The sequence below is a fragment of the Pseudophryne corroboree genome, chromosome 6, assembly GCF_028390025.1.
Source record: "Pseudophryne corroboree isolate aPseCor3 chromosome 6, aPseCor3.hap2, whole genome shotgun sequence".
NCBI lineage: Eukaryota > Metazoa > Chordata > Amphibia > Anura > Myobatrachidae > Pseudophryne > Pseudophryne corroboree.
Window position 1 is genome coordinate 47265451 of NC_086449.1, and position 21522 is coordinate 47286972.

The 21522-nt window shown below is 48.4% G+C and overlaps 1 protein-coding gene across 4 annotated transcripts; it reads right to left on the minus strand.

Annotated features, from left to right (window-relative positions):
* Window positions 1-7844: 7844 nt before the first annotated feature.
* C6H17orf49 (chromosome 6 C17orf49 homolog) lies at window positions 7845-20584 on the minus strand. 4 transcript variants are annotated; one of them, XM_063930951.1, is made up of 6 exons: window positions 20345-20584; window positions 19752-19846; window positions 18224-18325; window positions 17789-17997; window positions 17574-17678; window positions 7845-8144 (listed from the first exon to the last, which is right to left on the minus strand). In XM_063930951.1, exons 1-6 carry the CDS (start codon window positions 20363-20365, stop codon window positions 8080-8082), a joined length of 597 nt encoding a protein of 198 aa, XP_063787021.1. In that variant the 5' UTR covers window positions 20366-20584; the 3' UTR covers window positions 7845-8079. The 4 variants fall into 4 exon arrangements, with proteins under 4 accessions (XP_063787021.1, XP_063787020.1, XP_063787023.1 ...); XM_063930950.1 differs by having other exon boundaries at window positions 17574-17681; XM_063930953.1 differs by lacking the exon at window positions 18224-18325 and having other exon boundaries at window positions 20345-20582.
* Between the last annotated feature and the right edge of the window lie 938 nt (window positions 20585-21522).

Genomic DNA, 21522 nt, shown 5'->3' on the forward strand with positions numbered 1-21522 from the left:
GAGTCCGTAAGGGGCCCACACCACACTTACTGCACTAATTTCTTCAGTACTTATCTCTCCGGAGTCCTGCGTACACTGAGGCGGCCCTGCAAAATCAGTGGGAAAATGTCAGACATTGTTCCACCATTTTGCGCATGCACAATAGCGGGATCGCCGGGAAAATGGCGCACCGCAGCACTAAAGTCTACTATCGCTCAGAGACTATGCTGCCAGCTGGAGAGAGAGAAGGGGGGCCCTGGACGGAGACTGCCTATGGGGCCCCTATTTATCAAGAGACCAAAAACAGAGCAGCCTGCTGCCCTTATATTTCTGCAGCCTGCTGGGCTTTGCGCAAATTCAGGTCCGAGCACACAAAGTGATTTTTTGGGCATTTACAGTCCCTGAGCGCCAGGTACTCTCCTTCTTCTTATTCCTACTAATTTTTTTGTTTCCTTTGGAGAGACCTTGTCACAGGATAACACTGGAAAGTGTCAGTAACCGCTGCTGGCTGTCAGTAACCAGTGTTGGCCGCCAGTAAAGTTTTGTAACATTGCTGGTAAAAAATATTTCCAAAGGATTCCAGCTTTTTTTATATATATATATATATATATATATATATATATATGTGTGCAATAAACCAAAATAAACCAAAATGCAATTGTATACAATACAAAGCATAAAGTTTGTTTATTCCTTGGGCCTAGCGGCAATACGTGCTGCCTACATACGTGTGTCTCTGTTTATCTGTGGCAGGGTGTGCCTTTGTGGACGTGTGTGTGTGTGCCTATGTCCATGTCAGTGTACAGGCACCATTCCTGCATTGGGTGGGAGTCTGGGGGGAAAAACCCTCCGCCTCCTTCCCCTCCCTCCTTTCTCTCTCCCTAACAGAGTAAATCCATTTTGTGAGTGAGAGCAGCAGATTCGCCGCACATGCACAGAGGGGGAGGGCAGGCTTAATCGCTCTATATACATTTATATAGACACCCATATTGTGCAGCGAGCATGCTGGGAAAGGGGGAGAACAGGCCTCTGTCTCTCAGTGCGGACGTATGCAGGCCTATGTGTGAAGGAGTAAAAAAAAGGAAACGAAAAACTCATGGCCAAAAATAATACTACAGCACAGGAAAAAAAATCTATAAAATAATAATATTTTTGCAAATGCCAAAATAAAAATAATAGATAATGACAGAAGCGTTTTCAAAGATTTTACAGTCGTGGAGCTGTCACAGCCGCATAATTTATACCCTGTCGCAATAAACAGTGAAGGCTATTAATAACACAGGTGCAAATCTGCAGGGTGTAGTCACCGTTAGCAACCAATCAGACACCTTGCTCCATAACAAAGACTAGTTTCCATGGTAACAGGACTGGGCAGCCTATGCCTCTGAACTTACATTAACATTAATGGAGTAGATTGTAAGCTCCTGGGTGTAGGGCACAGGTTTTAGTTAAGATGGCTTATTTTATAACACCCTTATTATTTACAGCAGAATAGCATATTAGGCGTTCCCAAGCGTTTTCAGGGTGAGTGTGTGACATCAGCTCCGACTCCGATCAGCCTGTTCTCATCGCACTGTAGGAGTATAGTCCTGGGCTTCACACAGACTGCACACAGTGGAAAAATCATTTGACGTTGAGTTGCAAACGGATTTGCAAATGTCCGCTGTCTGGTGGAATTTTCGCACGGTGTACACATGCATTCGTACCCTTGCAAGAGGCGGATTTTCACTCTCTACGGGCTGCGGCTATCTGGTCGCAGAACTCTGCAGGTCTCATTTAGGCCCTAAATCCTCTGTGGCCCCCGAGTCATTTTATATAAATGTAGTTTAAAAGTTTACAGCCCTGTGGTATTTTGCCACCCCCACTGTTACCTCCCTGGAATACCCACTGAAATTCTCAGGCAATGTGTCCGATTCGGCACTGCATCTCTGAGCGATGATAATCGGGACGCATGCAATATAGGAAGAGGTTTTTGACAAAGAGTTATGTTAAGTGGAAAAATCACCAATTTGGGGGGCATTAATTGATGAAACCATAGGGCAGCCTCAAGCCTCAATACTAATGAATAGAGTAAAGCACGGAGCAAAAGAGTAGAGGCCCTGTACGTAGCCGGGTATTACAGCACTCATATAGGAATAAAGACACTGCATCAGTAAAAAGTGATTAAAAAGAGATGGACATAGAAGTACGGCAAGATACTGTAGATCATCAAGGACGGCACAGATTACAAGTAAGCAAGAGTAGGATGGACCTCATAAGACAGTGAGCAGGAATGCCAGTTGAGATAGATAAGGCTTCGGTTGGATGGACAATGAGCTGGAGTGACAGTGACTGAGAATGTTGGCTGGGTGGACAAAGACAGCCAGAATGTAGGGTAGATATTGGACAAACGTAGCTGGGCAGCGAGAATGGTAGATGGACAGTCAGCAAGAGGGACAGACAGCTTGCTGGATGGACAGCAGAACAGTAAATGAGAAACGGAGTAGCATATGATATTAAATTGGATCTGTCACCTAGAAGCAGTGGAGTCTTCCCTGTTCTAGACTGCATCAGTTTGCATTCAGTCTGTTAGCATGGAACCAACGACATCTCCAAGGCTCCGCCACATGTGGTAATAGTTTCTACCAAGCCAGGCTACTTAGTTCTGCCCAAGAAACGGCAGCACTGTGTCATGCGAACAGGTCTGCTTTAAAAGATGTTTGCATTGGATAGTGAAAGAGAATGTTTAGTGGAAAGTGAAGATCAGAAATAGAGGACAGTGTATGAGAAGCTTGGATGGACAGAGTAACCACTGTAAGGTCATTGAGAGTGTTGTATGGTGAGTGTATGAAAACATTGCATGGTCAGTGAGAGTGCTGCATGGTGAGTGAGAGTGCTGGATGTTCAGTGAGAGTGCTGCATGGTGAGTGAGAGTGCTGGATGGTCAGTGAGAGTTTTGGATAATCAGTGAGAGTGTTGGATGGTCATTGAGAGTACTATATGGTTAGTAAGAGTGCTGGATGGTCATTGAGAGTACTGGACGGCCATTGAGAGTACTGTATGGTTAGTGAGAGTGATGGATGGTCAGTGAGGGGGTTGGATGGCCATTGAGAGTACTGCTTGGTAAGTGAGAGTGCTGGATGGTCAGTGAGGGTGATGGATGGTCTGTGAGAGTGCTGGATGGTCGTGACAGCATTGCATGGTTAGTGAAATATTTGATGCATGAAAGCAAGTATGGATGGTTAGTCAGCGCATTGGATGGGCAATCTGTGAAACTATTGGATGTGGGTGTAATTGAGAGTGTTGGATGATCTGTGTGTGAGAGCACTGGATGTCAGTGAGAGTGCTGTATGGTCAGTGAGAGTGTTAGATGTTCAGTGAGAATGTTAGGTATTCAGTGAGAGTGTTGTATAGCCAATGTATGAAAGCATTGTATGGTCACTGAGAGTGCTGGATGTCAGTGAGTGTTGTATGGTCAGTAAGAGCACTGGATGTCAGAGAGAGTGTTATATGGTCAGTGTGTGAAAACACTGTACGGTCAGTGAGAGTGTTGGATGTCATTGAGAGAGTTAGATGGTCAGTAAGACTGCTGGCTAGTCAGAGAGAGCATGGATGGTCATTTAAGGCATTGGATAGTCAGTGAGTGTATTGGATTAACATAACGAGAGCATTGATGGTCAGTAAGAGTATTGATTGGCCAGTGTGTGAGAGCATTGGGTGGTGACACCTTGCAAGATCAATGAGTGGTGGATGATAAGTGAGGGCACTGGATGGCCAGTGAGAGTGCAGGATAGTCAGTGAGAGTACGGGATAGTAAGTGAAAGTACTAGAAGGCCAATAAAAGTGCTGGATGGTTGGATGGTCAGTGAGACTGTTGGATGGTTAGTGAGAGTGCTGGATGGTCAGTGAGAGTGCGGGATGGTGATTGAGAGTGCTGGATGCTCAATGAGAGTGCGGTCAGTGAGAGTGCAGGATAGTCAGTGAAAGAACTAGAAGGCCAATAAGAGTGCTGGATGGTTGGATGGTCAGTAAGATTGCTGGATGATCAGTGTGGGCATTGGATGTCAGTTAGAGCACTGATGGTCAGTGAGACTATTGGATGGTTAGTGAGACTGTTGGATGGTCAGTGAGAGTGCTGCATGGTGCGTGAGACTGCTGGATGGTCAGTGAGAGTGTTGGATGGTCAGGGAGAGTGCTGGATCGTTAGTGAGTGCTAGATAGTAAGTGAGAATGCTGGATGGCCATTGAGAGTGCTTTACGGTCCGTATGAGTGCTGCATGGTGAGTAAGACTGCTGGATGGTCAGTAAGAGCGCTGGATGGTCAGGGAGAGCATTAGATGTCAGAGGATTGAAAGTGTAGATTGGTCAAGTGAGAGTTTTGGATGGTCATTGAAAGCACTGAAAGACCAATGAGAGTGCTGGATAATCAGTGAGAGCAACGGTTTGTCAGCGAGAGTACTGGATGCTCAGTCTGTGACAACATTAGATGGTATGTGCGAGTGCTGGGTGGTCAGGGAGAGTATTTGATGGTCAGTGAGAACAATGAATGGTCAGTGACAGCACTGGATGGTGAATGAGGGTGCTGAATGGCTAGTGAGAGTACTGGAATGTCACTGAGAAAGTTGGATGGCCAGTATATAAGGGCACTGGATAGTTACTGATAGTGTTGGCAGGTCAATGAGAGTGTGCAGGATAGTCAATGAATATTGGGTGGTCAGTGAGAGTACTGCATGGTCAGTGAGTGTGCTGGATGGTCAGTGAAAGCATTAAATGTGAGTGTTGGATGGTCAATGAGAGTGCTGCCTTGACAGTGAGAATGCTTCATGGTCAATGAGTGTGCTGCCTGATCGGTGATAGTATTGGATGAGCTGCAAGAGTGCTCAATGGTCAGTGAGAGCATTGGATTGACTGTGAGGGGCTGAATGGCCAGTGAGAGTACTGGAAAGTCACTGAGAAAGTTGGATGGGCAGTATGTGAGAGCATTGGATAGTTACTGATAGAGCTGGAAGGTCAATGAGAGTATTTGATAGTCAATGAATGTTGGGTGGTCAGTGAGAGTACTGGATGGTCAGTGAGTGTGCTGGATGGTCAGTGAAAGCATTGAATGTGAGTGTTGGATGGTCAATGAGAATGTTTCATGGTCAATGAGTGTGCTGCCTGATCAGTGATAGCATTGGATGGACTGCAAGAGTGCTCAATGGTCAGTGAGAGCATTGGATGGACTGTGAGAGTGCTTCCTGGTCAGATAAAGTGTTGGATGGTCAGCAAGAGTACTGGATGGTCAGTGAGAGCTCTGGATGGTCAGTGTGTGAGAATACTTGGTGGATAATGCAAGACTTTAGCGATGTTATATAGACATTAAAGGAAACAAAACAAACTGACGCTCATTTATCCAAGTGCAGAAGTGCTGACATGTGTAGCAGCAGATCATTTACTCTCACTGCCTCACATGTGCTCATTGGTTGCTAGGAGTTCTTACACATTTGCAGTTTGTCATTAAAAAAGCCAATTTTAACACTTGGCTTCCATATTGAACTACAACTACAAAGTGATGTGAATAACAATGTAGTTTGTAGCTTTAAACCCAACTCATACCACCATCTCCTTCTATTACTTCCCTGTCACGCTCCCTCCTTTATTTTACTTTATGTATGAGGAAATGTCGCCGTTTACTTCTCCACATCCCTATTCTGTTTCCCCCAGTCCATTTCTCTAGTTTTCTATCGTTCTTTCTTCCTTCTCATTTACTTTTTTATTCCAACTTTCTCTCCTGCCGTCTATCCCCTCCGCTCTCCCCCTCCCTCCCTTTCTTCCTCTAGCTGTCTTTTGGCACAAAGTCAAAACACGAGTCAGACTAGTTAACTTCGGGCCTCAAACGTTCCCCTTAATTCCCTATTTTTATCTTGCGCCCCGTTTCTCCTAGAGACACTAAATTTGGGCTCGGCGCCCCTCTTCCCTTTCCCTACGCTCCCAATTTTTTGGGGATTTTTCTGTCAAGCCAAACGCATTTGATTTAAGTGTAGAAACTTGTGTGGGGGGAGAGGAGAGAGTTTTCTGCTGAGAAAGAGAGAAAGGGAGAGAGAGCTCAGGCTTTGGACGCAACTTCTCTACAGAGGGTGAGGGGGTCGGGGGAGACGCCCTAAGCTGCCCCCCCAGGTGGATAGCCCGAAATATTGGGGTGCACAGGAGAGTGCAAGTGTCGTATGGGTGCTTGTCAGATGAGTCTGTGAGAGAGGATGCGCAGAGAGGTGGGTGGGTGGGGGGGGGGGGCGCTGGGAAACAAGTCTCCCAAATTAATTATACACCTGGGGTGTACTGCAAGGTAAGTGAGCAAAGCAGACGGGTGTCGAGGCTAGGCAAAAATGGGGTGAGCAAAATTCTTAGAAGGTGCTTTGTAGAAAAGGAGGGTAAGGGATGGGTGCGTGGGGGGGTGGGGGGGCTACCTTCTTTGTTCTGCTGTCTAAACGCTTTCCCCTATTATTTCTTTCTCTTCTCCCCACCACACCCCAACAATCTTTCGGTGTGCACAACAAGTAACCTGGGTCAAGGAGCTTGCAATCTTACTCCATTAATCTGCATACTTTTAAAAACGGGACAAACACTATTTTATACACAAATGGAACCCACATCCATATTTTTCGGCATCCATAGCTCCTTCTCACATGTTGCTGCACACATGACAGTTTCGGGTTGTGCCACCCTTCTCCTCGTCGTCACTGTGTAGAGGAGTATATTTACAGTGGGGTGCCTGGGTCTATATACTGCACCGCTAGGTACTGGCTGTAGCTATGCTACAGATAGGCATTTGGCCTTTGCCAGACAGGCGATGGGGGGGGGGGGCTGCTTATTATAACGGGATGTTAACATATTGCAATGAAAAGCATAATTAAGGCACGGCTTGTCTGTAACAATAGTACAATGCCTGTAACCTGTATTGTGTGACGTTTTCTCCCTTTCTTGCTGTGTCACAAAATATACAATGAACTGCAACAGCCCCGAGCTGTTCTCTCTCACACCTACTGTATATCCATGCATTAATACTACAACTAATATAACCGTACACACATCCTGGCATCTATTTATATAGGACAATGGGAGTGTATATAATTAATTATATACTAGTGTTTTTACATAGTGCAGATATTTGCAATGCTTATGCGCTTACATGCGGCCAATCCTTATAGAACAAGATATACGTAGGCACATAAATTGGCTTTACCACGGACAGTGCTCATACCATGTACAAAGGCCAACAAAACGGAGGCTCTGACGATGTTATGTACCCCCTATAAGCAAATCGATGGTGCAAATTTATACCTGGGTGAACTACTATGCAATACAAGGGGGAGGGGGGTGCAAATGTCATTTTTCTGATGCGTGCAGGGCACACGCTGACAGCGTGTGGCACACAAAGGGCGGCTTTATTGTTACGCTGTGATTTAGAGTTGAGCTGGGAAACGTCTCCTAACATCTGTCTGCATGGCTTAATTTTGCCCCCCACCTCCATCTTCACGACTTAATTGTGTCTATTCCTAACCCTGAATGTGGCCCAGGTCTGTCAGTAAGGCTGCCAGTGTCTTAATTTTGTTTAATTACCTCCACTTTATTAATTAGCATTTTTATGAATTACCTTCAGCCTAGAGGGATACACGCATAAATGACGTAAGTTCTCACAGTGCTCTTATGCAAACTGGCATTGCCAATCTTCAACATGGGAAGCAACAGCCTACTGCTAGCAGCACAGACCTCACCAGTGCCCGTCTCCCCTTAGCAGCACACAGATATTGGCAGGGCACTTGCGGATACATCTGCCAGTTCTGTTTGTGCTGCTTCAGGGCGTTGGGGAAAATCAACATGGCCGGATGAATGGAAACCACGCATAACTGTTTGACATTTTAATAACTTTATTTAAAAAAAAAAGAAATGAAAACTGCCATCACAATATCAGTGTCAGAGGTCACAGGGCGTATGGGTCATTGGTCTCCTGGGGCTGATACTGGACGTGACACAGTGCCGGTATTCTCAGTAGCAGAGATGTTCTGACAGGGAATGAGCAGGATGGGAAAAAACTTCATATGTACAAGCTAATGGACAGGTGGTGGGCGCAGCACGGGCGGGCCGTCAGCGAGATAACAGAGGGAGGTCACTGGAGTTCATAATAAAACTGGAGTCCAAATTTAGACTATCTGAAATGGAGAAAGGAATAAACAGGATTAGGAGAAAGGCTACAATGGAAAGGGGATTTGGAAAGTGATATCCGAAGAGGAGTGGGAAAGGAGAACAGGGTTCCTCAGGAGAGAGGAGGAACAAGAGAATAGGTAATAAGGGCAAAAGCAGCGGAATTGGGGGGGGGGGGGGGGACAGAGGAGAGAGAGAAGAGAATAAAAAGGGTGAGTAGAAATGGCGAAAAAAGAAAGGAAGGGGAAATAAGAATTTGGGGTGGGGAAACGAAGGAGAGGGAAAGAAGAATATGAAGGGAAAGGATAGTGGGGGGAGTGGAAGAGAAGGAAAATGAAAATGGGGGTGGAGAGCAGAGGAGAAAAAGAGAATAGAAGGGAGGAGGGTAAGGTGCAGGAAAATGTAACCTGTGAGCAGAGGTGGGTAAAGGGAGAGGAAAAAAGGGAAAGGAGCAGAGAAAACAGAAATAATCAGTTTTGGGCAAGAGAATGAAAGAGGAAGCAAGAAGAAAGAATGTGGTGGAGTTGCAGACGAAGAAGAATGGAAATGGTAAGGAACAAAGGGAAATAAGAATTTGGGGTGGAGGAGAGTGAAAAGAATGGCAGGGGGGTAAAAGAAAGGGAAAGAACGGATGGTGTGTAGAGGAAGGGAAAAGATAATGGGAGTCAGAGGAAAGAGTAAACGAGAACATGGGGTTGAGCGCAGGTGAGGAAAAGGAAAAAAAGAGAAGGGGATGGAAGAGAGGGAAAGGAGAACATAGGGAAAGAACAGAGGAAAAAGAACGAAAGGTGTGGAGTAGATAGAAAGGAGGAGAGGAAGAAAGTGAAAGCAGCGGAGGAAAGGGAAAGAGGGACTTGGGATGGGGCAATGGAAGAGAAGTAAAGGAGACAAAAGAGTCAGTGAATGAGAGGGAAAGGAGAACAGAAGTGTGGGTGCAGGACAGGGAAAGGAAAATAGAGGGATCAGAGGATTGGCAAATAGAAGGAGAATGGAAGGGGATGGAAGAGAGGGAAAGGAGAATAGAGGAGCGAAGGATAGGGATAGGAGAATGTAGGGGGAGGGAGGAGAGGAACGGAAAGTATAACAGTGTATGTATGTAGGAGAGAGGATGAAGAACAGATGGTGGGATCTATGAGAATGGAAGGGGAAAAGCAAAAACAAAGAACAGATGGGGTGTTGATGGGAGGGTGCAGATAGGGGGGGGGGGGGCACATGAGAGGAAAAAGGTAATATGGGGGGAAACAGACAGGGAAAGGACAATGGTGTAAGGTGAGGAGAGGTAAAAAAAGAATGTGGGGTGGAGCAGCATATGAGAAAGGAGAATGGGGGGGAGCAGGGGAGAGGGAATAAGAATGTGGGGTGGAGCAGCGCATGAGAAAGGAGAATGGGGAGGCGGAGTGGAGGGAAAGAAGAACATGGGGGTGGAACAGCGCATGAGAAAATAAGAATTTACTTACCGATAATTCTATTTCTCGGAGTCCGTAGTGGATGCTGGGGTTCCTGAAAGGACCATGGGGAATAGCGGCTCCGCAGGAGACAGGGCACAAAAGTAAAGCTTTTACAGGTCAGGTGGTGTGTACTGGCTCCTCCCCCTATGACCCTCCTCCAGACTCCAGTTAGGTACTGTGCCCGGACGAGCGTACACAATAAGGGAGGATTTTGAATCCCGGGTAAGACTCATACCAGCCACACCAATCACACCGTACAACTTGTGATCTAAACCCAGTTAACAGTATGATAACAGAGGAGCCTCTGAAAGATGGCTTCCTAAACAATAACCCGAATTAGTTAACAATAACTATGTACAAGTATTGCAGATAATCCGCACTTGGGATGGGCGCCCAGCATCCACTACGGACTCCGAGAAATAGAATTATCGGTAAGTAAATTCTTATTTTCTCTATCGTCCTAAGTGGATGCTGGGGTTCCTGAAAGGACCATGGGGATTATACCAAAGCTCCCAAACGGGCGGGAGAGTGCGGATGACTCTGCAGCACCGAATGAGAGAACTCCAGGTCCTCCTTTGCCAGGGTATCAAATTTGTAAAAATTTACAAACGTGTTCTCCCCTGACCACGTAGCTGCTCGGCAGAGTTGTAATGCCGAGACCCCTCGGGCAGCCGCCCAAGATGAGCCCACCTTCCTTGCGGAATGGGCCTTAACAGATTTAGGCTGTGGCAGGCCTGCCACAGAATGTACAAGTTGAATTTTGTTACAAAACCAACGAGCAATCGACTGCTTAGAAGCAGGTGCACCCAACTTTTTGGGTGCATACAGTATAAACAGCGAGTCAGATTTTCTGACTCCAGCCGTCCTTTAAATGTATATTTTTAAGGCTCTGACAACGTCCAACAACTTGGAGTCCTTCAAGTCGTCTGTAGCCGCAGGCACTACAATAGGCTGGTTCAGGTGAAACGCTGATACCACCTTAGGGAGAAAATGCGGACGCGTCCGCAGCTCTGCCCTATGTCGAATGGAAAATTAAATAAGGGCTTTTATAAGACAAAGCCGCCAGTTCAGATACTCTCCCGGCCGAAGCCAGGGCCAGTAACATAGTCACTTTCCATGTGAGATATTTCAAATCCACATTCTTTAGTGGTTCAAACCAATTGGATTTGAGGAAATCTAAAACTACATTTAGATCCCACGGTGCCACCTTAGGCACCACAGGAGGCTGTATATGCAGTACTCCTTTGATAAAAATCTGGACCTCAGGGACTGAGGCCAATTCTTTGTGGAAGAATATTGATAGGGCCGAAATTTGAACCTTAATAGATCCCAATTTGAGACCCATAGACAATCCTGATTGCAGGAAATGTAGGAAAACGACCCAGTTGAAATTCCTCCATCGGAGCACTCCGCTGCTCGCACCACGCAACATATTTTCGCCAAATACGGCGATAATGCTTCGCGGTGACTTCCTTCCTTGCCTTTATCAAGGTAGGAATGACTTCTTCTGGAATGCCTTTTCCTTTTAGGATCTGGCATTCAACGCCATGCCGTCAAACGCAGCCGCGGTAAGTCTTGAAAAAGACAAGGACCCTGCTGAAGCAGGTCCCTTCTCAGAAGTAGAGGCCACGGATCGTCCGTGACCATCTCTTGAAGTTCCGGGTACCAAGTCCTTCTTGGCCAATCCGGAGCCACTAGTCTTACTCCTCTTTGCCGTATAATCCTCAATACCTTTGGTATGAGAGGCAGAGGAGGAAACACATATACCGACTGGTACACCCAAGGTGTTACCAGCGCGTCCACAGCTATTGCCTGCGGATCTCTTGACCTGGCGCAATACCTGTCCAGTGTTTTGTTGAGGCGAGACGCCATCATGTCCACCATTGGTTTTACCCAACGGTTTAATAGCATGTGGAAAACTTCTGGATGAAGTCCCCACTCTCCCGGGTGAAGGTCGTGTCTGCTGAGGAAGTCTGCTTCCCAGTTGTCCACGCCCGGGATGAATACTGCTGACAGTGCTATCACGTGATTCTCCGCCCAGCGAAGGATCCTGGCAGCTTCTGCCATTGCCCTCCTGCTTCTTGTGCCGCCCTGTCTGTTTACATGGGCGACTGCCGTGATGTTGTCCGACTGGATCAACACCGGTCTTCCTTGAAGCAGAGGTTCCGCCTGGCTTAGAGCATTGTAGATTGCTCTTAGTTCCAGAATGCTTATGTGAAGAGACTTTTTCAGGCTCGACCACACTCCCTGGAAATTTCTTCCCTGTGTGACTGCTCCCCAGCCTCTCAGGCTGGCATCCGTGGTCACCAGGATCCAATCCTGTATGCCGAATCTGCGGCCCTCCAATAGATGAGCCTCCTGCAACCACCACAGAAGGGATACCCTTGTCCTCGGCGACAGGGTTATCCGCAGGTGCATCAGAAGATGCGACCCTGACCATTTGTCCAACAGATCCCTTTGCATGGAATCTGCCGAAAGGGATTGCTTCGTAAGAAGCTACCATTTTTTCCCAGGACTCTTGTGCATTGATGTACAGACACCTTTCCTGGTTTTAGGAGGTTCCTGACCAGGTCAGATAACTCCTTGGCTTTTTCTTCGGGAAGAAAAACCTTTTTCTGAACTGTGTCCAGAATCATCCCCAGGAACAGCAGACGAGTTGTCGGCATTAATTGGGATTTTGGAATATTCAGAATCCATCCGTGCTGCTTTAGCACCTCTTGAGATAGTGCTAAACCCATCTCTAGCTGTTCTCTGGACCTTGCCCTTATTAGGAGATCGTCCAAGTATGGGATAATTAATACGCCTTTTCTTCGAAGAAGAAATATTATCTCGGCCATTACCTTTGTAAAGACCCGAGGTGCCGTGGACAAACCAAACGGCAGCGTCTGAAACTGATAGTGACAGTTTTGTACAACGAAACTGAGGTACCCCTGGTGTGAGGGGTAATTGGAACGTGGAGATACGCATCCTTGATGTCCAAGGATACCATAAAGTCCCCTTCTTCCAGGTTCGCTATCACTGCTCTGAGTGACTCCATCTTGAACTTGAACTTCTTTATGTATAGGTTCAAGGACTTCAGATTTAGAATAGGCCTTACCGAGCCATCCGGCTTCGGTACCACAAATAGAGTGGAATAATACCCCTTCCCTTGTTGTAGAAGAGGTACCTTGACTATCACCTGCTGAGAATACAGCTTGTGAATGGCTTCCAAAACCGTCTCCCTTTCTGAGGGGGACGTTGGTAAAGCAGACTTCAGGAAACGGCGAGGTGGCTCTGTCTCTAATTTCAACCTGTACCCCTGAGATATTATCTGCAGGATCCAGGGATTTACCTGCGAGTGAGCCCACTGCGCGCTGTAATTTTTGAGACGACCGCCTACCGCCCCCGAGTCCGCTTGCGAAGCCCCAGCGTCATGCTGAGGCTTTTGTAGAAGCCGGGGAGGGCTTCTGTTCCTGGGAAGGAGCTGCCTGTTGCTGTCTCTTCCCTCGTCCTCTGCCTCGTGGCAGATATGAATAGCCCTTTGCTCTCTTATTTTTAAAGGAACGAAAGGGCTGCGGTTGAAAGGTCGGTGCCTTTTTCTGTTGGGGAGTGACTTGAGGTAGAAAAGGTGGATTTCCCGGCCGTAGCCGTGGCCACCAAATCCGATAGACCGACCTCAAATAACTCCTCTACGCATCGCCTGTCCACTGTCGTGTCCATAAAGCTCTTCTGGCCGAAATGGACATAGCACTTACCCGTGATGCCAGTGTGCAGATATCTCTCTGTGCATCACGCATATAAAGAAATGCATCCTTTATTTGTTCTAACGACAGTAAAATATTGTCCCTGTCCAGGGTATCAATATTTTCGATCAGGGACTCTGACCAAACTACCCCAGCACTGCACATCCAGGCAGTCGCAATAGCTGGTCGTAGTATAACACCTGCATGTGTGTATATACCTTTTTGGATATTTTCCATCCTCCTATCTGATGGATCTTTAAGTGCGTCCGTCTCAGGAGAGGGTAACGCCACTTGTTTTGATAAGCGTGTTAGCGCTTTGTCCACCCTAGGAGGTGTTTCCCAGCGCTCCCTAACCTCTGGCGGGAAAGGGTATAAAGCCAATAACTTCTTTGAAATTAGCAGTTTTTTATCGGGGCACCCCACGCTTCATCACACACGTCATTTAATTCTTCTGATTCGGTAAAAACTACTGGTAGTTTTTTCACCCCCACATAATACCCTGTTTAGTGGTACCTGTAGTATCAGCTAAATGTAACATCTCCTTTATTGCCAAAATCATATAACGTGTGGCCCTACTGGAAAATACGGTTGATTCGTCACCTTCACCACCGGAATCAGTGCCTGTGTCTGGGTCTGTGTCGACCGACTGAGGCAAGGGACGTTTTACAGCCCCTGACGGTGTTTGAGGCGCCTGGACAGACACTAATTGAGTGTCCGGCCGCCTCATGTCGGCAAACGACTGCTTAAGCGAGTTGACGCTATCCCGTAATTCCACAAATAAAGGCATCCATTCTGGTGTCGACCCCCTAGGAGGTGACATCCTCATATTTGGCAATTGCTCCGCCTCCACACCAATAACGTCCTCATACATGTCGACACACACGTACCGACACACAGCAGACACACAGGGAATGCTCTATACGAAGACAGGACCCACTAGCCCTTTGGGGAGACAGAGGGAGAGTCTGCCAGCACACACCAAAAAGCGCTATATATGACAGGGATAGCCTTATGATTAAGTGCTCCCTTATAGCTGCTTTTATATTAATATATTGCCATTTATTCTGCCCCCCCTCTCTGTTATACCCTGTTTCTGTAGTGCAGTGCAGGGGAGAGACCTGGGAGCCTTCCTGACCAGCGGAGCTGTGACAGAAAATGGCGCCGTGTGCTGAGGAGATAGGCCCCGCCCCTTTTTCGGCGGGCTCGTCTCCCGCTATTTAGTACATTTAGGCAGGGGTAAATATCTCCATATAGCCTCTGGGGCTATATGTGAGGTATTTTTAGCCTTTTTAAAGGTTTTCATTTGCCTCCCAGGGCGCCCCCCCCCCAGCGCCCTGCACCCTCAGTGACTGCCGTGTGAAGTGTGCTGAGAGGAAAATGGCGCACAGCTGCAGTGCTGTGCGCTACCTTAAGAAGACTGCAGGAGTCTTCAGCCGCCGATTCTGGACCTCTTCTTGCTTCAGCATCTGTGAGGGGGCCGGCGGCGTGGCTCCGGTGACCATCCAGGCTGTACCTGTGATCGTCCCTCTGGAGCTTCATGTCCAGTAGCCAAGAAGCCAATCCATCCTGCACGCAGGTGAGTTCACTTCTTCTCCCCTCTGTCCCTCGTTGCAGTGATCCTGTTGCCAGCAGGAATCACTGTAAAATAAAAAACCTAAGCTAAACTCTCTAAGCAGCTCTTTATGAGAGCCACCTAGAATTGCACCCTTCTCGGCCGGGCACAAAAATCTAACTGGAGTCTGGAGGAGGGTCATAGGGGGAGGAGCCAGTACACACCACCTGACCTGTAAAAGCTTTACTTTTGTGCCCTGTCTCCTGCGGAGCCGCTATTCCCCATGGTCCTTTCAGGAACCCCAGCATCCACTTAGGACGATAGAGAAAGGAGAATGGGGAGGCGGAGTGGAGGGAAAGAAGAACATGGGGGTGGAACAGCGCATGAGAAAAGGAGAATGGGGTAAGCAGGGGAGAGGGAAAGAAGAACGTGTGGTGGAGCAGTGCCTGAAAAAGGAGAATGGGGGTAAGCAGGGGAGAGGGAAAGAAGAACGTGTGGTGGAGCAGCGCATGAGAAAGGAGAATGGGGGTAAGCAGGGGAGAGGGAAAGAAGAACGTGTGGTGGAGCAGCGCATGAGAAAGGAGAATGGGGGGGAAGCACGGGAGAGGGAAAGAAGAACGTGTGGTGGAGCAGTGCCTGAAAAAGGAGAATGGGGGTAAGCAGGGGAGAGGGAAAGAAGAATGTGGGGTGGAGCAGTGCCTGAGAAAGGAGAATGGGGTAAGCAGGGGAGAGGGAAAGAAGAACATGTGGTGGAGCAGCGCATGAGAAAGGAGAATGGGGGTAAGCAGGGGAGAGGGAAAGAAGAATGTGGGGTGGAGCAGCGCATGAGAAAGGAGAATGGGGGGGAAGCAGGGGAGAGGGAAAGAAGAATGTGGGGTGGAGCAGTGCCTGAGAAAGGAGAATGGGGTAAGCAGGGGAGAGGGAAAGAAGAACATGTGGTGGAGCAGCGCATGAGAAAGGAGAATGGGGGTAAGCAGGGGAGAGGGAAAGAAGAATGTGGGGTGGAGCAGTGCCTGAGAAAGGAGAATGGGGGTAAGCAGGGGAGAGGGAAAGAAGAATGTGTGGTGGAGCAGCGCATGAGAAAGGAGAATGGGGGGGAAGCAAGGGAGAGGGAAAGAAGAATGTGGGGTGGAGCAGTGCCTGAGAAAGGAGAATGGGGTAAGCAGGGGAGAGGGAAAGAAGAACATGTGGTGGAGCAGCGCATGAGAAAGGAGAATGGGGGTAAGCAGGGGAGAGGGAAAGAAGAATGTGGGGTGGAGCAGTGCCTGAGAAAGGAGAATGGGGTAAGCAGGGGAGAGGGAAAGAAGAACATGTGGTGGAGCAGCGCATGAGAAAGGAGAATGGGGGTAAGCAGGGGAGAGGGAAAGAAGAATGTGGGGTGGAGCAGTGCCTGAGAAAGGAGAATGGGGAGGCGGAGTGGAGGGAAAGAAGAACATGGGGGTGGAACAGCGCATGAGAAAGGAGAATGGGGAGGCGGAGTGGAGGGAAAGAAGAACATGGGGGTGGAACAGCGCATGAGAAAAGGAGAATGGGGTAAGCAGGGGAGAGGGAAAGAAGAACGTGTGGTGGAGCAGTGCCTGAAAAAGGAGAATGGGGGTAAAGCAGGGGAGAGGGAAAGAAGAACGTGTGGTGGAGCAGCGCATGAAAAAGGAGAATGGGGGTAAGCAGGGGAGAGGGAAAGAAGAATGTGGGGTGGAGCAGTGCCTGAGAAAGGAGAATGGGGTAAGCAGGGGAGAGGGAAAGAAGAACATGTGGTGGAGCAGCGCATGAGAAAGGAGAATGGGGGTAAGCAGGGGAGAGGGAAAGAAGAATGTGGGGTGGAGCAGTGCCTGAGAAAGGAGAATGGGGGTAAGCAGGGGAGAGGGAAAGAAGAATGTGTGGTGGAGCAGCGCATGAGAAAGGAGAATGGGGGTAAGCAGGGGAGAGGGAAAGAAGAATGTGGGGTGGAGCAGTGCCTGAGAAAGGAGAATGGGGGTAAGCAGGGGAGAGGGAAAGAAGAATGTGTGGTGGAGCAGCGCATGAGAAAGGAGAATGGGGGGGAAGCAAGGGAGAGGGAAAGAAGAATGTGGGGTGGAGCAGTGCCTGAGAAAGGAGAATGGGGTAAGCAGGGGAGAGGGAAAGAAGAACATGTGGTGGAGCAGCGCATGAGAAAGGAGAATGGGGGTAAGCAGGGGAGAGGGAAAGAAGAATGTGGGGTGGAGCAGTGCCTGAGAAAGGAGAATGGGGTAAGCAGGGGAGAGGGAAAGAAGAACATGTGGTGGAGCAGCGCATGAGAAAGGAGAATGGGGGGGAAGCACGGGAGAGGGAAAGAAGAATGTGGAGTGGAACAGTGCCTGAGAAAGGAGAATGGGGAAGCAGAGTAGAGGGAAAAGAAAAAGTTTGGAGGGGAGAGGAAGAAGATTTGGGGGTATTAAGAGAATCAGGGGTAATTAAAAAAATATATTTGGCAGTGAAAAGGGAAAGGAGGATTAGTAATTAATGTAGGGACAGGTGAATGATGGTTAGACTTTGATGGAGAAGGAATCGTGGGAAAAAAAAAAAAGTAAAAAGACATTGGAGGACGAGCACAAAGTGTAGGGGAGGAAATTAGAACAGATATAATGTGGGGGGAGGTGAAAGAGACGGATGCACTATGAAGGGATAAAAAGAATGAAGATTTAAAAAAAAAAAAAAAAAAAACAAATACAGAAGATGGATTGAGCCGAGATTTCGCACCCTGATCAAAGTTGAGTTTTTTCACTGTGCTCCTGTCGCCCAAACCCTCAATGTCCACCAGGTCGCTGTTTGCATCCGAGTCATTAAGAGCACTGAGAGTTACATCTGCTGGAACAAGAGTGGTTGAGAGAAGAGAGCCTTACAGCACATTGACACACCAAAACCCGTACCCCCCTGCCCCAGATCCTCTTCCATGTCACAGCCACTACTCTTACCAGATGACTTGCGTTTCCTCATGGCTCCCTGAGACCCCTCAGGAAGGGTCGTCCCGCTGACCACCTGGGGTGCAGACACGGTGATGACAGAAGGGACAGAGGAGGACACTGGTACAACCTTCTTTACCACTTTCCGGGGGGAGTCACATGACAGGGGAACTCCGCTGTCATCATAGATCTTTCGCTTCACAGCAAACTTAATCTGTGCACTGTCATGGGACAAAGTAAGATGTCAGTTTATGAAGGAGATGGAGGAGGCTACATAGGGCAGGTGTAGGATAAAGAGGTGGTAAGGTGTGTGAGACTCAGGTACAGAAGCAAGAGGCAAACACTGAGGCAAATGGAGCAAATGTCAAACCACTGTCTTTATTTCACTATAAACATTTTTTGAAGAATCTCTGCCCTCCATACTCCCACCCCTCTCACTCTCCTTACACTGTCCTCTCCTTTATTACTGAGCTGATCTGATTTAAGTCCTCCCCGAAGCGTCTGACAGCTGCATGCAACATCTGAATCTCAGTGTCTGTCCAGCGGGCCCTGGGGAGACACAACAGGAAACCAGGGGTGAGAATAGAGCCATGGGGTGTGAGATGCAATAGGAAGGTTATATCACATAGAAGAATGATGGTACACGGAGAGATGAAGAGACACAGGGAACCAGGGGTGAGAACAGAGCCATGGAATTACAGTACGGATTGTGTAATGGTTAGCATTTCTGCCTCACAGCACTGAGGTCATGGGTTTGATTCCCACCGCGGACCTAACTGTCTGGAGTTGTATAATCTACCCTTGATTGCGTGTGTTTCCTCAGGGTACTCCAATTTTCTCCCACAATCCAAAAATATAATGGTTGGTTGACTGGCTCCCGACAACATACTAGTGTGGAAGTGTGGAAGTGTACATGGGCAAAGTGGATGGGCCAAGTCGTTCTTATCTGCTGTCAAATTCTATGTATCTATGAATGTGAGATACAATAGGCGGATTATATAACATAGGAGAGAGAGGGTACAAGGAGTGATGTGGAGACAACAGGCGACAAGAAGTGAGAATAGAGCCATGGAGAGGGAGATACAGGATGAGGGCCTATATGGAACAGGGAGGGATGGAAGACAATGTATAGAACAGGGAAAAAGACAAAGGAGGCAGATGAAGAGTAGAGTAGCAAGAAAGACAAGGATCTTATGTAATAGCCCTCGAGATGCAGGAACGGGGGCAATTCCAGAGAGTCTGCCCTGTATTTTTACAGCAGCAATTATTTAAAGGCAATACAAACCTGGTTTGGCCTTTTAAAGGATTGTTGCATATGCGTGCAGACTCTCTGGAATAGCTCCTGTCCCTGCATCTCGTAGGCTATTAAATTCATCCTCCTGAATAATAATAAATATTCATGGAACATGAAAGGTGTGAACATACTACACGAATCACCAAAACTTCTCCAAGGGTGAAGAGCTAAAAGATCTCCGAGCAGGTGGCGACCATCCGACGCATACAGGGTGGGCGGTGAAACCCTGAGACAGACCCGCTGCATGGTTCTACTGAATGAACTCCACGGGCATGCTGTAGGCTTACCTAGCACTAACGTCAGATATTGCGGTGCCACGCATCTGAGCAACTTGCAAAGCAACCCTGTGGCATGTGTATTCCATCCGTGGAAATGGGCGGTTTGTTCACAGCAGGTGGTGAGGCGGCCGTCAAGTGCAGATTTTAGTGGGACATCACCCCCCCCCCCCCCCCCCCCCAGGTGTACCAAAAATAACATGTAAAAAAAAAATGCAATCTATAATTGCTGAAGAAGTTCAAAAATATGATCCGTCTGTAACCCTGGCAACAGGGAAGGATGAAGTGGTGAGAAAGAGCCATGCAGTGATGGAAGGGTACATATAGGAGAAAATAAGCGTATGGGTGTATAGTGGAAGAGGAGTGTGCAGGCCACAGGTGTATATAGACGCTAGGCGGCGATTACCCCGCTGGTGAGGAATCAGTCACCGGGTGCAGCTGCATCGTCAGCTCGCCCAGCTTCGTGAAGGCGGCACCGGCCGCTGAGAAGATCTCCCCGACCTGGGTAAAGAGAGAGAAATTAAATGCATCATTGGATCCATGGTGACACCAGGCTACGCAGACATACGGGCGCTGGCCATGCAGAGTTTCATTGCACACCGCTAGAATACAATTCTGCTGCCAACACAAATCAAAATCACACGCCTATTGTGTTTATTTTCACACACACACACAATTATATAATTTCTTTTTAATCTAATTATTTATTTATACATATCGATATAAACTACAGGAGAATAATGAATGGGCCCTCATATTAGCAACACACACACACACGTATTCAATTGTTTGAAAAGTCAGTTGGGAGTCTGTTTTTCCCTATCTAATAGACAGGAATAAAATAGACACCCAACCGACTTTTCAAACAATTGAATTCCCCCCCACACTGTGTATATAGGGCAATCTCACAGAACTACATTTCCCGGCAAGCCCCGTTTCACAATAAGCGTCACATGACTTCACCCGGCAAATCAGCGGCCGCCCTGGGTGCCCGGTTACCTTGGTCGATGCTGACGTCATGGCGCCAGGGAGTAGATCTCCGGAGGCTGATGTGAGAACGAGCTCAGCCCTCCCGTGCCGACCCAGCCACTCTGCCGCCGCAGCCGGTGATCCGCCGACCGACCGTCTCTGTTCGCCTACCCGACCGACGCCGTCTCCCGCTTCCTATTGGCTCTCCGTGCACCAGCGCCGCGCCGCTATTGGCTGTTTCCGCTGACGCTCTAAGCATAGCGTGGAGACACGCCCGCCGCCGGCTATAGGCTGCTGGGTCGTGTCAGTCACAGAGGTTCGTCCCGCCCCTTCTGTCATGCTATTGGTTGGGGCGTCACCTCCGTGGAATCCTATTGGCTGCTGTGAATGAACCGCTTATTAGCTGCGCCGGGTTCTGTGGTGTCCAGTGATTAGAGGGAACATAGAGGGGGGGACATGTATGAAACCAACCAATCAGCTTCCAGCTATCATTTTATAGCAGTGATGGGCAACCTTTGTGAGGTTTCCCCTGGAGGGGACGCCAGCACTAGAAAGTAGATCACTGCCAGGATTGTCCTTAGTACTCAGCGGGCAGCTCTGCCGGGTGTGATCGGCTATGCAGCAGCGCTATGACTGGTACTTTTCTAGGCAAATGCAGGTGCCATGGGGCAGTGACCAGGCCCAGACTGGCCATTTGGCACTTCTGGCAAATGGTGGAAGGGCCGATAGCTTGTTGGGCCAAACCAGCCACACAGAGAGCTGCACTGGCCATGTACAGCGCAGCCTTCCGGCTCCCCCCCACCCCTCCCGCCTGCCTGCCCATGAGTGGCACAAAGATACACGGGGTCCAGGTCCCCCTGACTCGAGGCATGCCCACATGATGTGCCAACCTCGGGTGGTGTCGACCTAGTTACAGTCCTGGCAATGGGCAACCAAGGTTAACCTCATTGGCATGATGGTGAACCAGCAATGGTTTACACCCATCTATGGTGGCCGTTCTGTGGGGAAAGACATGTGGAGGTCCAATCAGGAAAGTGGGCTGGACTTATTAGGCATCGGTACCCCTGCTGTCGATGGTTATATTGATGGAAATTTCAGTTGTGACCATCTCCTATATAATAGCCCAGATCTGTGACTGTGTGTATAATGGTGGGCATGGCTAGGAGCTCTCATTGGGTTACCGGCAGGTCTGTCACACCCAGTCCACA